This window comes from Lichenostomus cassidix, chromosome 11, assembly GCF_008360975.1.
Source record: "Lichenostomus cassidix isolate B80296 chromosome 11, HeHo_3.0, whole genome shotgun sequence".
NCBI lineage: Eukaryota > Metazoa > Chordata > Aves > Passeriformes > Meliphagidae > Lichenostomus > Lichenostomus cassidix.
In genome coordinates this window covers 2,047,714-2,065,484 of record NC_139492.1, presented here as the reverse complement: position 1 = coordinate 2,065,484, position 17,771 = coordinate 2,047,714, and the positions used below count along the sequence as shown (strand labels likewise).

At 51.1% G+C, this 17,771-nt stretch overlaps 1 protein-coding gene and 1 long non-coding RNA gene across 2 annotated transcripts in view; one reads left to right on the top strand and one right to left on the bottom strand.

The window, feature by feature from the left end:
• The window catches only part of ZCCHC14 (zinc finger CCHC-type containing 14), a 49,096-nt gene extending 43,738 nt beyond the window's left edge, over window positions 1–5,358 (bottom strand). Inside the window, exon 1 of the mRNA XM_085071396.1 lies at window positions 4,381–5,358. Coding sequence (XP_084927522.1) covers window positions 4,381–4,944 — 564 coding nt within the window. The 5' untranslated portion in view covers window positions 4,945–5,358. The remainder of the gene's footprint in view (window positions 1–4,380) is intronic.
• A 237-nt stretch (window positions 5,359–5,595) lies between these two features.
• On the top strand, window positions 5,596–9,270 carry LOC146432038 (uncharacterized). Its single transcript, XR_014854465.1, has 2 exons — window positions 5,596–6,882; window positions 7,959–9,270. It is a non-coding gene; the product is annotated as an uncharacterized LOC146432038 (long non-coding RNA).
• Window positions 9,271–17,771: the final 8,501 nt, after the last annotated feature.

The window sequence follows — 17,771 nt, the reverse complement described above, 5'->3', positions numbered from 1 at the left end:
TAGCATGGTCATCTGCTAAAGCCATGAAATGCCCTCAAAAAGGCTAAGAATTATCATGATTTTTTCTATTCCTGCAATGCTCAAATAAAAGCCATAAAGGCAGCTGACACAGATCACTTAATAGATTTCTCTGTGAGGCCTTGAGGACTCAGCTTCAACCCAACAAGTGATAGTTTTTTATAACTCATCACTCCACTGGTGAAATAAAAAAAAAAATCTCAGAATATTTCTCAATGGAGTTATGTCCATTCCTGCTCCTGAGGCATACAGTGTAGGCAGGGGAAGATATTTGAAATGGATGCCTCAGAGCAACTCCATAGCTCCCAATATACAGCCTTTAGTTATTTGGATGTTTCAGAGGAGCCTATGGAATTAGCATGAGTGAAAAATAGTATCTTATGCTGTAAACTGGAAATAGCCATTGGTGCAGAATTTGGAAGCTGACTGGGCAAGAATTCTCTTTCCCATTCACAAGATACCGACCCGAAACAGCCACACAGCCACAGGGTCACTGCCCCTCACTTCCCTTCAGCTGCAAACAAACTGCACTCACGGGGCTATTTCTGACCCTGCCTCTGCAGCTGAACCCAAAACCAGAGCAGAATCATCATCACACAATCATGGAATGGTTTGGGGTGGAAGGGAGTTCAAGCTCATCCAGTGACATCCCTGCCATGGCAGGGACACCTTCCTCTATCCCAGGCTGCTCCAAGCCCTGTCCAGCCTGGCCTTGGACATCTCCAGGGATCCAGGGGCAGCACAGCTTCTCTGGGAATTCATCCCAGGGCCTCCCCACCCTCCCAGGGAAGAATTTCACCATCTGATCTAACCCTACAGCTCATCTCATCACCCTGAGAGCACTGAAGAGCTCTTGTCACAGCAGAGCAGGTGCTGAGTACCCAAAAGCATGATCTTATTTCCCTTTTTTTACAGCACGATCTCAATGAGGAGATGAAACAACTCCAGGAAACACAGTGACAGATTCATTAATAACTTCCCTAGTTCTGAAGTTCTTTCTGTCCTCAGAGTTAGTTACAGCAGAGTTCTTGAGGGGGAAAGTCCTTGCAGAGATTCATACTGTGATGTCCATGTAAGTCACAGAATCCCAATTCAGCTTTGTGTTTCCATCTGCCATCCACTCCAGCAGAGAATCCCAGAATCACTGAGGTTGGAAAAGACCTCCAAGGTCATCAAGTTCAACTTGTGACCAATCTCCACCTTGTCCCCAGCCCAGAGCACTGAGTACCATTCCTTGGATACCTCTGGGGTACTCCAAACCTCCCTGGGCAGCTCCTGCCAAGGCCTGACCACCATTTCCATGAAAAAATTCCTCCTGATGTCCAACCTGTGCCTCCCCTGCCCACTGCTCTGGCTGCACCCTGCTGTCAGGGAGCTGTGCAGAGATTTTTGGGATGTCCTGTGCAGGACCAGGAGTTGGACCCAATGCTCTGTGTGTTTGTCCCTTCCAACCCAGGATATTCCATGATTCCATCCTCACAGACTCCAAGGCAATGTAGAGAAGGCAGCGTTTTCCCTCCTTAGGGCAAGGAAACAATATTCATTTTATATCATCAGGTAGGAACCAGGAATCTAATAATTACTGACCTACTTAAAGACAGCCACAGCCACCTTTTCCTGCAAAGTTAAGAGTCACACAAGGCAAGAAGCATCTAAAAAAGCACAAATTAAAGCAAACAAAAAAGATATGGGCAGCTGTTTTGAGCCTCCTCATGGTCAGCAATTGCAGGCAGTAAAAGGGAACAGCAGAAAGTAGTTTGCATCACTGACCACCTTCAGCTGGGTTCACCCAGCCCAGAGCTACTTGAGGAATCATGAAATACTCACTACAGTAAATTTGTATCAACTGTTCACTGTTAAACACACTTTGCTTTTGAGATATTTCACTGTAAAATGTGAAAGAGGGGATGGAAAAAGGATTGCAAAGTCCAATCCTCCAGAAAAAGTTATAGCTAATATCAAGTTGGGCCATATTTTAATGGGACTGGATTAGCAGAAGCAGCACATTCCCATGTGTTTCTGCAGAGAGAACAAAGAGCACTGCTCAGATTTCTGTTTCATCTCCCCGACTAAACAAGTTAACCATAAATCAGAAATTGTATCAGTACAACAGTGCAGTTACACAGGAGTTACACCCCATTCCCACCCTCACGGGGCAAAGCTGTAGGGATAAGTCAGCCAGTTCACAACCCAGCTCACATCCACGCCATCCCAGCTTCCCAAAGTTGTTCAGGACCTCAGATGGTGACCATTCCTCCGATTATGGATGATTTTCCTCAGAGAGGTTTGTGCTGAGATTCCCCCATTTAACACCCAGCTTCCAGCAGCAGCTCAGCGTGGCTCACGCTGGAGTAAAGCAACAGGAGCCAGGAGAAAGTGCTGGCAGCAGGGAGGGAACTCTCCTCCAGTTCCAAGGAGGAAGAGGAGCACAGGACCCAGGGCACTCCCTTTCTCTCCACATCCACGCTGTTTTATCTAGGTGATGTTACAACCCGAGGATTGTCACAACATCACTTGGGAACATCACGAGATCTAAGGCCTCGGTGTTGGAATTTATTTGAGCATATTGAAACAGGGCTGAATGGGGAAAGACATTGTTTTTTCCACTTGCTCCATCCAACTCCTGGTTTAAGCCAACTGCTTATTCTAAAAGTAGCAGAATTACCCAGTGAACAGTGAAAAAAGAATTTAAAGGAAATCTGCATCACTTCAAACAAAATGCACATTCAGAGACTGTGAAGGCAAAGTCACCTTTGTGTTCCTTCTCACTACTCTGTACTTAGCAACCAGGATTCTTCAGTACAGATTTCTCTAAAAATGTGCTTTTTTAAAGAGACAACCCTTCAGTGAGCTCAGGAGAAAAGAAAAATCCAGCGACCATCCTGGCTGCCTTATTCCTGGCAGGAAAAATGGCAGGATGGATTCTCCGTCCATCTTAGATTGACATAAATAGTGCCGGAGTTTTCCAGCTCCACAAATCCTGCAGCTAGCAAAGAAGACTCTCAAAAACCTTTTTGCCTGCCTGATTTTATCTTTTGTTTGTCTTATTTTGGGGGAACTTGTATATGATTTACAGTTTTTCCTTTCCAACCCAGGGTGGCTGCATTATTTAAATGAGGGAAGCTGCAAGTAGTTAAGTATTTGGAAAGATTTTTTTTTTCTGGTTTTAATTATAGCCTTCTACATCCTGTGTGAAATATGCTTTCCAGCTATATTTTATCCACATGGAGGTTGCAGCTGAATGAAGAGGCTCTCCCATACCTTGTTCTTTCCCCTTACTACAGGAGGTTAGGAACAGGCACAAGACACAGGAAGGGAAGAGTAAGGAAAATATGAAGTTCAACACATATTAATTTTACAATGCAGAAGTGCTTAAAGAAACACGAAATTGGAAAGAAATTTGTATTCAGGGGAAGACTGTGCACAGATTTCTGTCTCAGTCTGGAATTCAATGCCCAACTCAGTGCAACCTCTGCTGAGCCCTCAGAAACAGCTTTATTTAGGCTGTTACTCCAACACATGGGTTTTCACAGCTTTTAGGTGTTCCCCACCTTTCCCAAGAGCAGGGTAACACATCACTCACCCAGTCCCGACATCCTCAAAGGCTGCAGCCTGCTCACTTCTCCCAAGCACCCACTAAGCTGGTGCTTCGTTTGAACTTTCAGGCGGGTTAAAACCAGGCAGAAAAGGCGGTTTGGCTCCCCAATTTGTAGCAGGCTGAGAGCAATTAAGCAGTCACATATCTAATTACTTACAGCACGTCTTAAAACGCTCCTGGCTGGCCTAACTGCTGGCAATTGAATGAAAGAACAGCGAGTTAATGACGGTGAACCCCGACACCAGGATCAATACCCGAGGGACGCAGAGTGACAGAAAACGACAACATTTCTTTCAGCCTAACACCAGCAACTCCAAATGTTTGCCATCCCATCCGTCTAAACAAAACCCAGGCTCACCAAGATGCTTTGCCACTGGACAGCTACTCCTCCTTGACAACTTTTTTCCAGGGGAACTTTCAAACAGAGGCTTTTATCTAGAGATGCATTTGTTTCCCTTGCTAAACCACTGGTTTTCCATGCAGCTGGCAGGACCATTCCCCCAGCAGATGCTCTGAGAAGCAATCAGGGAAGGCTTACATTGTTGCTGTCGATCTGCTCGTGAACCCCTTCTCGTTTAAATGTCACAAGCTCGTAAAAACTCCATCCATCCACCCCTCCTTCTGCTCTCAGCTCACCATCCCCATCACCAACCCACTGCCAGCCTCTGGAGCTGCCATTTACCACCGTGCTAAAGCACGCTTTGAAATGAGAGCAGAACACACAGCCCGGTGCCATTCTAGCGTGGAAAAAGCCGGATACCCACCTTATGGCAGCCAGGGTAGGTTGCCATGGTGTTGAGGGTAGAGGTGCTGGGGTTCTTGCTGGTGCTGGCCATGAGGCTCTGGATCTGGGTGAGCTCCTGCCTCAGCACCTGCTTCTGGTGGAAGCTGAACGCCGGGTGGTTGGATGCCATGGTGAAGAGCAACAGGAACTCATCCCCCGTGCGGCCCTCGTTGAGCTGCAGCCCGTAGTTGTTGATGACCGAGTCGATGTGGGTGAGGGTGCGGAACAGGACCCCGGCGGCCTCGCGGTGGGCAGAGCCGAGCAGGGCGAGGGACACCAGCAGCTTGCTGCGCACCACCTCGTCCGTCAGGTTGGTGAGGCTGCCCAGGTCGGCGGGGTTGTTGGCCTTGATCTCGGAGTCGCGCAGGGAGTGATAATCCTTGCGGGCCAGGTCCTCCAGGCAGGCGCCCAGGAAGCGCAGCTCCAGCGGGATGCACAGGTCCAGGAGGCCGCACAGGAACTCCACGCGCTGCGGGGAGGGCAGCTCGGAGAACCAGCGGTACACGCCGTCCCGCTGCAGCCGCGGGCACCGCTTCTCCACCATGGTGCCCCGCGCCGAGCACGCCCCGCCCGGGGCTCGCACACCCGGCCTGGGGCAGCTCCGGGCGGGCAGGGCCGGGCCGGGCCCCGCTGAGGGCGGCGCAGGCCCGAGCGCTGAGGCGCGGCCTGGCCGCGGGGTCCCCGCCCGCCGGCGGCCCCGAGGAGGCCGCTGCGCTCCCGTTCCTCCCTCACGGGGCGGCTCCTCCGTCCCTCCGGCGGGCGCCCGGTGCCTCCATCGCCCGGCCCCGCCGGGGCCGCCCCGCCGCCGCGACCGCGGGAAATAATCCCTCCCGGGCGGAGGGGCACGGAGCGGCGCGCACACCCCGCCGGCCGCTGCGCGCAGGCGGAGGGATCCCGCGGTGAGGAGGCTCGGCCGCGAGCGGAGCGGGAGGAACAGGGAGCGACGGGCGCCTTCGCTCCCGGCCTGACCCCGCGGCGGGACACGCCCCCCGCGCCGCTGATTGGCCGAGCCGCCCGCCCGCTCATTGCGATTGGCTGCCGCCGCGCTTCTCCCCGCCCCCTTCCGCGCGCTCGGGGGCGGGGTCCCGGTTCCTGTCAATTTTCCCCTTAGCCCCGCCCCTGGCGCTGATTGGTCGGAGAGCCTTTAAATAGGCGAGGGGCGGCAGAGGCACCTTTTGTGTGTGGCGGCCCGCGGGTGCGGAGGGGCTGTGCGTGCTGAGGGGCTGTGAATGCGGAGGGGCTGTGGATTCGGAGGGGCTGTGGATTCGGAGGGGCTGCGGGTGCGGCCGCCCCGGCCCCGGGGGTCTCTGAGGGGCGGTGATCCCTCTCAGGGCAGAGCTGCGCCTTGCCCTGCCCCAGGTGACCCCGCAAAGCTGGCAGGTTCGGGCCTGGGGCTCCTGTCCCCCCTCAGGGTTGTCCCTGCAGGCTGGAGAGGAGCCTCGGCGCGCATCTTGACTGGCATCCCAAAGTGTGTGCGCATCTTCCTTCCTCCTCTCCTTCACGGACGGTCTGTCCCCTAGCTCCGAGTGCTGCCCGCGCTCTTTGCCGGTTCCCTTCTGGGCACTAGGTGCCTTTTCCCTGCCTTTCCAGCCAAAACGCCTCATCCCAGCCACGAGGAGCCTTACGGAGCAGAGGAGCTGCGATGCTCTCCTTCCTCAGCCGCTGTTTTAGGATGACAAAGAGCCTCAGGGATGCAGCCGGAGCTGCTGCTGGCTGCTGATGCCAAAACCCCAATAAAGCTTTTGGCAGCGGCGCTCGCCTGAGCCACCAACCCGAGCCTCAGTCAACGCCAGCTTGGCACCTGACTCCAGATTGTCTTTAAATACAGTGTGGAAACAAAAGAGACACTAAATACCTCTCAAAATGGTCATTTTTCGGCCCCCACATTGCCACTCTCCATTCCAAACCAGGATTCTGGCGGGCAGAGATGTAGCAATGCACATTTTCTAGCGGTGTGGATCGCATGGGTGGCCAAGGGGTGGACACACAATTTCTGTTTTCCATGGTTTTTTTCCATGGGATTCGGCTGTTTGGCTGTGGTAGCCCAGGAGCCAGACTGTGCATCAGCTGGATGAGTGACATGGGGGAAGATCTTTAACCGGGACAAGCCAGGAATAATATTTTTAAATGCAGCCCCAGGCAGGCAGTGAATGAATCCAGGCTTGGTTTTTATATGATGGTAATCTTGGAAGATGGACCGCGTGGTTTATTTTCACAAGCGCTATGTTGCCGCGCTGCAGATAAACAAAAGACCCAACATTGATGTTTTTAAAGGCAAAATTGCATTTTATCTGGAGCTGATCTTTATGGGATGTGCAGATGCCCAACTGCGGGACGTGAACTCTCACATGAGTTGTGAGACCACTTGCGTTGCTATCACAGAAGAGAAAAAGTCCCATTCCTCCGGGTGATGGTTTATTGGAAATCTCATTATACACCTTGCTGAGACGAACTGCTGCACCACAAAAAATTCCAAATGCTGGTAGTTTATCCTTTTTTATTTCCCTGTGGAATATGGCGGGCCGCCTGCGTTTATTGGAGTCCCACAGAAATGCAAGAGTCAGCAGGCAAAGGGCACTTACTGAATAATGCCATATATTGTAAAGAGACACAACCCTGCTTCTGTCGCAGCCTCCTGCTGTGAGAGGGTCCTTGACAACCCCACAGGCTCTCTGTGTCCTTCCCTCACACAGATCCCTCATGGAGTGCAAACCATATGTGCTTCCTTTTCCTGCTGTGCCCAGCTTTGTCCGCGGGAGGAAGGGATGTGTGGAAAACAGAGGAAGTGCTCTCAGTCCCTTAGGAAAGGTCTGTGCTGAGTTCTAGCAGGGGCCAGGCTGTTGGCATGAGCAGGATGAGTTTTCTGGTGGCATTTCTGCTTATATTGATGTCTTTATCCATCCTGAAAGCACATCCTTTATCCACTAATCCATCCTGAAAGCAGCACACTGTGCTCAAAGTCAGGTTTCTGTTGAAAGGTGAAGAAGGTTTAAACTTTCTGCTTGGGAATCAGGTCTAAGCCTGAGCCTAAATAAAAATTTGAATGAGAATTTTGCCGCTCAAGAGTGAGTCTGTGGTTTGCAGCCAGGAATTGTTTGTCTTTGATGCCAGACAGCAAAACAAACCCTAACCTGAAGCGTAATAAAGGAACTGGGAGCCTTTTCTCTGATTAGAAGTAGCTTTGGGTGAAGCCTGAGGAAACCAAAAGGGGTGTGACAGATCATTCTGTCACCAAGAGTTCCTGGCTGTCCAGGGGCAGAGCCAGGAACCGCCTTCAGGGAGATAAATCAACTGTGGAAGAGCTCGTGTTACCACTTGTCCAGGCAGTGGGTTGGGAGTGAAGGTCGTTCTGGGGTGTCTGTGCAGCCCTGTTCCTCCTACGAGCTCAGCACACCCAAACTGGCTCCTCATTTCATCCCCAGATCATCCCACTGCCTGCCTTTCTCCTGGAAAATTCTCTCCGTGCGTGTTTGAGACAATTGGGGAAGATTCCTTGCTGGAATAATCAGTAAACAATAACTAAGAGGAAATTTATTTTTCTCTTTTTTATATTTTTAGAGCGTCCAGAGGCTGGTTTTGGATGTTTGAATCAGGTGAGGACTCACAGAGGGTCCAGTCCTTCAACCCTTCAGTTTTACCTGCTGTTGTAAGGCTCTGAATTCTCCTGTTTGGATTTCCTCAGTCCTGTTAAACCAAGGAGCTTGGCTGGATTGCTGCTTTCCCTTCAAGCAGCACCTCAGAGCCATCGTAGCCAAATCCACCCAGACAATTCCTTCTTGTGAGTTTGACTCTATCCAACATGAAATGTCCAAAATGTATGAAAATTAACAGAAATAATTCACTGTGGGGTGGGTGACTGAGTCCAGGGTGAAAGGAGATCGTTCACTTCTCTGTTCATCCACGGAGACAATGGAAATGAGAATCCCCACCATGGGAAAGGAGGAGATTTGTTTGGGAGGCTGCTGGAGCAAAGGCTGGTTGAGTTACCAGATCCATCAAGTGCCCACAGGACTCCTCCACAGGGACCTTCTCGAGCTTTTCCCCATCACATTGAGGAGCCTTCAGGAGGCTGTTCAACACTTGCAAAAACTTCTGCCCATTTGACGACACGTTTGACGTTTTAAACCTCCTAAATGTGGCTCAAATCTCAGCACTTCCGCCGGAAATCCAGCCTGGAAGCTCCAAATCTTCTACCTAAATGACTCCCAAAGCCAGAGATGAACCCACTGCTGTGTTGGGTGTGAGTCAGCTGTGATGGGCAGCCTTCCCTCGGGTGGGTTCTGTGCCAAAACAGCTTCCCTTCCTTTTGGGAGTGAATGCTTCCCCAGGATGATGTGCTGAGAGAAGCCCCACTCTGCATGGATGAACAGAAAACCTGGCAGAGCAGCGTTGGGTTTTTCACGTGGGATCTCTGTGCCTTTCAGCCTGGAGCTGCTGGCAACACTCAGCACTGCATTCTCTCTGCTCCATCCCACCTCTCCCAAATTCCCTCACCCCTTCCTTTGTTCCAAAACCTGACCCCTCACTGCCATCCCGCCCCTCCTGCCTCCCAGCTCTCCCAATCCACACCGAAAGGCTTTGATGCTGCGGCTCCACCCGAAATCCCTCGCTGTCCTTTCCTGCCGGGATGCGCTGAGCGGCAGGAGAAGGAGCCTTGCGTGTCTCCGGGCTGGAGATAAATATTGCCCTGGCGTGTTCGCTCAACTACTTCTGTGCACACGGGTGATTTCCTGTCGGCTCTTGCGCAGATGCTGGAATTGGAGCTCTCGGGCTTGAAAAAACAAACAAACCCCCGGCTTTGAAGCGCGCAGAAAAATATCACGTGGGCTTTGGGAAAAGGGGATTAAAAAAATAAAATAAAAAAAAAAAAACCAAGCCGAAAAGCGGCCAGATGTCGGGCCTGCAGCATCCCTTGGAGTGTGGTTTTCAGGGATTTGAGCAGGTATGGTTTGGGCAGGGTGGGGAGGGAAGGTTGTAAGCGGTGCCAGCAGCAGGAGCGGGATGGGTTGAAGGGATGAGCGAGTGCCTGCGAGTGTCACTGCCCTCTGCCGATGGACTCCGGCACGCTCAGAGTGCCTGCAAACACGGGTTTTCCAGGGGTTTTTCCAGCTGGAGGCATTAGGGATAAGCTCACCTCTCCCTCAGCGAAGATCTCCCCTCAATCCCGCCCTGCCTCATCTGCCATTTTTCAAAATTCAAAGCGTGAGCAGCGCTGAACACCCCTCACCCCTGTGTCCCCCGTGTCCCTTCCAGCAGTGCTGGCACGTCCCTCCTCGGCCCCAGAAGCCAGGATGTCCTTCTGGCTTTGCATGGCTCCCTGTGGGACTTCCTTCAGAGCGAAAATCCACATTACCTGCCTGCCAAGAACACTTCCCAGCTCCCATCCCTTGCTCCTTGCATCCATCTCGGGAATTGCTGCAGAAAAAACACTCAGGTTTCCCTGTCTTCCCCTGCCTGTGCTTGGACCTCTCCTGGCTGGAAGGACGGCGATGCCTCAGCCTGGCCTCACTGCCCCTTCACAGGGCAGCTATTTCTGCTTGGAGTAGTTCCTTACTTCAGTCTTACCCCAGGAAAGTCACACTTGGGGTGACTTCACCAAACAAGGGATGTGCAACAACCCAGCGTGGAGCTGTCCTCTGTGACCCACAGGCTGGTTCCAGCCCTCATCCATTACACAATGCTAATTTGCTCCTTGCTGGAGCCAAAACACTTCAGAGCTGGAAAGGGAAATCTGGAAGTATTTACTTGATTATTCCAGTGACATTCCTTGGGGTGTTTTCACCTCATATCCTTTCTCTCGCTGCCTTGGGTCAGCGTTCCAATAACCAACAAAATCTGTTTAAAGTGCTGGAGGAGAAGATATGAGGAAGAAAAGGAAAGTGCCCAAGTATGTGTGAAATATGGATGTAAAGTTCAGTGTTTCTTCGCAACGTTTGAACTCCTTGCTGCACTTGGCTATAGAAAATCAGCTTGGGAAAGAATGAAGCAATGGTTTGGGTTGGAAGGGAGTTAAAGATAATCCCATTTCATGCTCTGCTATGATCAGGGATATCTTCCACCGTCCCAGGTTGCTCCAAACCCTGTCCAGCCTGGCCTGGGACACTTCCAGGGATCCAGGGGCAGCCACAGCTTCTCTGGGCACCCTTCCCCACCCTCTCAGGGAAGAATTCCTTCCCAATATCCCACCTATTCCTGCCCTCATCCTGTCATTCCATGCCCTTGTCCAAAGTCCCTCTTGGAGCTCCTTTAGGCACTGGAAGGAGCTCTGAGCTCTCCCTGGAGCTTCTCCTCTCCAGGCTGAGCAGCCCCAGCTCTGCCAGCCTGTGGTCAGAGAGCTGGTGTCACCTGTCCCACCTGCAGGTCCCACACTGACACACTTCTGTGCCAAACTCCCAGTGTTTACATGTTGGGATGCATGCTGGAATTGCACACTGGGGATGATTTCCTGAAGAAACCCACAAATAGCTTCTGAATGCCGACCAAAATGAGAAAATTGGGATTGGTTCACGGGCAAGTCATGAATAGAAAAAGAGATGAAATTAGCTGAATGAACTGTTCATTATGCATTATTCAGCCAGCTGTACTAATTAGTGCCTTAAGGACTGTTCCTGTTCCCACTGCAGCCAACTCTAGAACTCCTTTTGATTTCAGTGGGAGCAGGACAGAGCCCTCAGAGAATGGGCCTGGTGCCTGCTCCCTCTGCAATGCCTCGTGTTTTCTTTTCCTTTTACTATTTCTTACTGATTCCAGTGCTTTGTGTCTCCTATTAAAAAAAGCTTCTCAAATGTCCTGTGTGGTGATCAGTTAATCACAGGAACAGAAATGTTCCATCAGCCCCATGGTGTGTCCTGTGCCTGATGTGTTCTCTGGAGGGAAAGGTTTTTCATGTCTCCTTCTGCTTTGCTTTTCTCCAGGCTAAACGGTTCCAAGGAGGAGAGAAGCTTGAAAATCCTCTGGAAAACACAATCCATCCAGAAATGTTGCTAGGCCAGGAGGTGCTGGAATTAAATGTTTGCACTCTGAGCCCAGAAATTGCAGCTGGGCATTTAATATATTTTTTTTCTGTATATGGATAAAGTTTGTGGTCTTTCCCACCAAAAAATACCCACAGCTCTGAGTGTGGCAATGTTAGAAAAAGACATTTTTCACACTGCTGCCTCTGTCACATCCACAGCAGATCTGCACCAGACCACTTGTTAGAGACCAGAGTCACAGGTTTTATACCTCACTTTTCTCCCCATGGACAAATCAACACCTTCAGGAGAAATAATCCCTGATTTTGGTGTGGCTCATGGGAGGTTGTTCTGCTCCCTGCTTTATTCTGAGTTGCAAAGCCAATTCCTCTGGAGAGGCACCTCTGCAGACTGACCACAGGATTTTCCCAGCTGGTGGTGATGCTCAGATCTCAGCTTGGACTTGAAGGGATCCCATTTAATTGAGTTATTCCAGTCTTGCTGCAGAATCCTCTGTCCCCCCGGCCCAAGGCAGAGGTGTCATCACTCAGGGAATTTCTGGCCAGAGAACAGCTTCCCATCTCCACATTTTGTGGCATTTATCCTATCCATGTTGCACCAGCCACATTTTCCTCCCACCTTTGGTGTCCCTTGGCAGGAGCAGCAGCAGTACAGCTCCACAGTGCTGCTGGTGGGTTTCTGCCCCAGCCTGAGCCCAGCTGGAGCTGCTGTGGGATTCCTCCCCAGCAATTCACTGAAATTCCCTCCTGGCGAGAGAGCAGAGGATGTACCAGCAGCTCAGCCTGGAGGAATCTCCATAACCCCACTCTTTGGGCTCCTCTCCACAGACTGCCTAAAATGGGTAGAAAGGAGCCTCGGCGTGGAATTTATTTTCTTCCTGAGACCATCCTTAAAATAACAAACACCAGCAAGCTGGTGACACGCGGTGCATCTGTTTGAATAACACAGACCTTCTGTTTGGGAGAGAGGAAACTCCAAATAACTCTTTGATTTGTGTTTCCTTTCTTCTCCTTCCTCATCTCCTCCTCCTCACTACTGTATACAAATCTGTTCTGCCAAGCTCCGAGCCACCAGCCCTCCCTCCCCTGGGCTGCTTTTTACGCCATGTGATGGTTATTTAATTTCCTCCTTGCTTCCAGCGCAGCCAATATTTATCTCCCCCCGTGGGATTGCGCCTTTGTTTACAGGCTGATGTCAGGGGGGGAAGGCCAGCACTTCTTTGGGGTCAGCAGACCGAATTCCTGCCCTCTGACTGCATCCCGAGGAATAGCATCCTCCCTGCGGGCGGTCCGGGATCAGAGGAGCAATTAGGATTGAAATCCGTGTTTAAAGTTAGCACAAGGAGCCATCCTTTCCCAAAGAGGGATGGAGTGGGTCAGGCTGGGATAAAAGCTGGCTCGGTGTTACCTTTTCATTGCTTCCCCACAACGAGCAAGGCTGGGAAAACAACCCCTAATTGCCTTTTTTTCCTTCTTTTTCTAAGGCAACACAGAGTTAAACACAGGTAAAAGGGAGATTGTAAAGCACCACTCCCAAAAATCTGACTGAAATCAATCTGACTCTCAGAAAAGGCAGGATCTTACCAGGAGCAGCTTTCCTTTGTTCAAAGCTGTGCTCTAAAGCCAGTTAGGAACCATCTTCTCCTCATTAAATTTGTTTCCTTTCAGCGCTGAGCCTTTCCCTTCATTATCACATGCAATTTTTTTTTTTTAAAGCCCTCATAGCTAATATCACAACTATAGATCTTGGGGTTATTTATAGCCCTAAACTCCGCAGAGAGCTGTGTGTCTTGTTGCTGTGGAAACTGGGATTCTAAAAGTAAAAAAGGGTTTTGAAGGGATTTGAGAAGGGACCTGCCGAATTTCAGAACTGCCTTTCCCTCCCAGAGGTCTGTGTCTGACCATACCTTAAACTTAGAGATAAAATTCATCCAAAGGTCTCAGGTAACCCTCCAGGACTGGGGAATACTGGGGAATATATATATATAACTGGGGAATACTGATCCTCTGTGGTTTTTGTGGTGTGGCACATCACAAACTGGATTTTGCTCTCTGTTGTGAGACAGAAGATGCACAGGTAGCCATGGGAATGTCAAACCCTTGGTGTCACCAGTGGCACATTTGCCAGGCTCTGGGCATTTTGCTTTTTTTTCTTTGGCTTTTATTGGGTTTTGGGAGGCTTTTGCCAGGGAAACGCCACCTTGTGTGTTGTTCAGTTTGCAAATCTCCTGCACGCTGCAGCCAAACATAGAATCATGGAATTGGAATGGTTTGGGTTGGAAAGGACCTTAAAATTCATCCCATTCCACCCCTTGCCATGGCAGGGACACCTTCCACTATCCCAGGCTGCTCCAAGCCCTGTCCAGCCTGGCCTTGGACACTGCCAGGGATCCAGGGGCAGCACAGCTTCTCTGGGAATCTGTTCCAGGGCCTCAGCACTCTCACAGGGAAGAATGTCTTCCCAATATCCCATCTATTCCTTCCCTCTTTCATTTTGCAGCCATTCCTCCTTGTCCTGGTGCTCCAGTTCCTGATGAAGAGCTTCTCTCTGAGGATTCCAAGCTCCTCTCCAGAGCTTTGAGTTTGCCACGGAGCAGTGTGTGCTGGAAATTGGATTTCACTGTGTGAAACAGTTATTTCAATTATTTTATTTATCTCTGGGCATGGAGTGTAAAGGATGAGGGTGATGTTGATGGGTTGGGTCTTACTTCCCATCTCACTCCTCCTCTGCCAGCCCAGCAATGGGCAGACTCTCACCTGGCAGAAATTCCATATTTTACCTGGGCAGGGATCTCATGGAAAAGCCAGTTCTTCCCCCTGATCCCCCCTGGGATCCTCAGATCTTGAATTTGAATCCCAAATTGATTCTGAGTCCCAAAATCCAGTGTCCTGCCTGTTTCTCCTGGCCATGAGATGCTGGAGGCTGACAGGAACCCCATGCTTGCCACCATCCCAGCTTTTTCTGTGCCTCCAAATGTCCCCCCAGCCGGGGACAAATCCTTGGAGAGCTCTCCCTGAGGGCTGCATGCCTCCCTGGCCGTGGGTGTCACTTTCTAGCAAGGGCTGAGCTTCAAAAACACCTTCTAATTCAACCAGGAATTCTGTTTACAAACCACCTCGAGAGCCAAGCCCGACCTGAGATTTGAGCCACTTCCAGGCTGCCAAACTTGGAAAAATATCCTAGAAAATTCCACCTTATCAACGTGGCCTCGGGAGAGGAGGGGGAAAGGGAAGGACCCGAGGATTAGTCTGAAATCCACAAACAAGGCCCAAATGTCAGCGCTGATGAGCTCTTCCCTCGCATTTCCATAAGTAAAGCAGCAATCCCTGAGCGCATTGGATTCCCAGCATTGGGGGAGAACACCAAGGCAGCCTCTCCTTCCCCAGAGCAGCCCTGACATTTGTTCAGCACATTCTCCAGGTCCTTCCTGGCACGCCGTGTATCGTGCCTGGCTCGGAGTTATTCCTGTGATATTGGATTAAAAATAGAAAGGCAGGAGCCAAGAGTCGCAGCCCGAGACGGTGATTCAGTGACTGAGCTTTTCCATTAGAGGGTGCCAGGAACCTACTGTTGCTACAGAGCCCAGGAGTCGTGGAAAACACGGCTTTGCCCTGTGCATTTCGGGACCAGGCAAATCCATACCCATTTTTGGACCCAATTCTTGTGCTGCGCAGCTAAAGTGGAATAACGGAATCACAGAATAATGGAATGATGGAGTGCTCTGAGTTGGGAGGGACACAAAAGGGTCATCAAGTCCAACTCCTGGATCTGCACAGGATGTTTCCAAGGATCCCACCACGTGCCTGAGTGTTGTCCAAACTGCACTGGGGGTATTTTGCAGGCAGAGATTTTTTTTTTTTTTAAGAAATGGATGTGGAGAGCATGAGATCTCAGCATTGCCATGGGATTCTGGGCACTGTTTGGATGTGAACAGGAAACCATCATTAAAAAAACATTATCCACAATAAAAGTTATAGTTCTGGTGGGAAAAAACCAATTTGTATGGCTGTCACTTGTGCTCAGGATCTAGTGGTGAGGACAGACTGTAAAGGATTGGCCTCATCTTCAATTCTGCCAAAAATCATCCAACCTCAGGTCCATCATGGAGCCATTCCCCTTTGTCCTGTCCCTCCCAGCAGTGTGGAGATGACTTCCTCTGCAGTGCAGCTGCAGGGGGACACTGCTGCTGGCTCATGGAAACAGCAAGATGAATCCTTGGACCATGAGATGTCTTGTCCCTGCTCTGCCTCTGCAGATCCTGGGCACATCCATCACTTTTCCTGCCTGCCCAGCATGGGGTGTTCTGGAGCACAGGGATTTCTGGTTGATGAGGGGATGAGAGCCTTCCTGGCATCAGTGTCTGCAAAGCTACAGGTGATAGCCAGGAGGGGAAGGAGAAGGGAACATGTCTAGATCCCAAAGCCCAGCGCTGCTTGACTCTGCATCACATCCTGACAGCTTTCCCTGTGGATTTCGGCCAAGGTGGCTCAGGTTTGGAGCCGTCTGCTCCTGTCCCAGGGCACAGTGGGGGATCCAGAGCAGATGGGATGAAGGGCTGACCCCGAGCCACACCAGCAAGGCTGAGCCTTGCCTCCCTGACTGGGAATTCAGCACAAAGCAGGAGCAGCGATGTCCTGAGCAGGAGGGTGAGGGCTGTGTCAGCAGGCTTCTTCCCCTGGTTTTTGGAGGAATCTGGTGCTTCTGGACCCAGAAGTCAGGAGCATGTGTTGGCAATTATTTCTGGCTGACAGGAAAAAAAACTGGGATGGTAAAGAATCAAGAGACATGTCTGAGACAGCAGTTTTCCAATAAAACCACATTTGGCTGAGTGCTGGTGTTGGCTGTGGCCACCCAGTTGGTCCTGGTGGCTTCTCTGGTGTCACTGGGGTGGATTTTGTGGATCACACGTGGTCCATGCAGAGCTTGGGCAGCCCTTCCCCTGCTCTTTCCTTGCTGCTGTGGCCACGGGGCAAGAAAAAACCCTGACCCCAAATTTTTAGGGATCCCTGATCCCTGATCCCAGCCTGATTTATGGGATGGGACTAGCAGCATCCTGGGCTGCAGCCACATCCTCACGGGAAGAGCCACAGACGGGTGGAGTCACACTGCTGGAGAGCATTTCTTCCCAAAACGATCCCGACGGATCCTGTGGGGTAAATCTAAACCAGAGGCATTTGGGGAGGAGGCTGGGGTGGGATGCAGGGCTCAGCACAGCTCAGCAGGCTGGCACGGCAAGGGAAGCCACGAGGTGTGAGGACATGGGAGGGAGCACGGGGCCAGCAGAGTGCACAGAGCAGCAACTGGCAAAGCTGGGGCTGGGCCAAGCAAATAAACATAGGAAGTACTCGAGACTGATGAGAACCATGGGCAGCCTGCTCTTGTTTCAGGAGGTTTTTTTGGGACACTGGAGCAGGCGCCTGTTGCAGACAGAGCGAGACCTCAGCGCTGCTCAAGCTTTCATTGACTTCAGCTGGGCCAGCGTTTCCTTTCAGATGGTTCTGCTTTTTTCCCAGGATGTGATTGCCCCGTTTTGGGATGTATCCCTCTGCCACCCACTGCCCAGCAGGAATTTTGGAGGCTTGCACAGAGATTTGGGGATGGCTCCTGTCAGGCTGGGTGCTGCCAGCAGGAGCAGAGGCTGCTCTGCAGCACTGCTGAGCTGTGTGGGAGCACTCAGGATCGATAAATCCAGAGCTGAAGGCCAAACCTGAGTGCTCAGCAGCTCTGCTAATCACTTGGGTGCCTGCATGCGGGTTGAAAGCCAGCTCCTTCCAAATTTTCTCTTCCAGCAAATAACCTGGAGGATTTTCACTCCAGAGTTTGACTTGGGCCCCTTAATTCAAAATTTCAGCCCCCTGTGTGCTCTTCTGTTTCCTGATCAAGGTGGGGCGTTCAAGGTAAGTGACAAATTGAAGCAGGTTTTCATTTGGTACCAGTTTTCACCCCAAGAGCTCCAGAATTAACCATCCAAAGTTCACAGGGTCTTGAAAATCCTGTCAGTCATAAAGGAAATTTGAAGGGAAGGGTCAAGTAATATTGGGAAATATGAGCAGAGGGTGAAAGAGGAGCTTGGAGTGGTGGTGAGAAGAGCTTTCCCAGGAGGTGGAAATCGAGGGAAGATTGTATTCCTGGCTGGAGGTGAAGCTGGGTGAGAGGTGAATGAGATGGAGGGCAGGGAATGCAGCCCCAGCTCTGCTCCTCTGGGGAGCTCCATTCATCCCATCATATCTGGGATGAGCAGTGCAGTTCCATCCAAATCCAGGAATTCCCCCAGCTCAGAAGAGTTCCCAGATGGATTTACCAGCACCTGGGCTCCTCTGCTTTGGCAGGGCTGAGGTGTGCATCTCATCCCAGGGAAAATCCAAACATCCTCCTCTTCCCCATCCCTGCCTTGTGC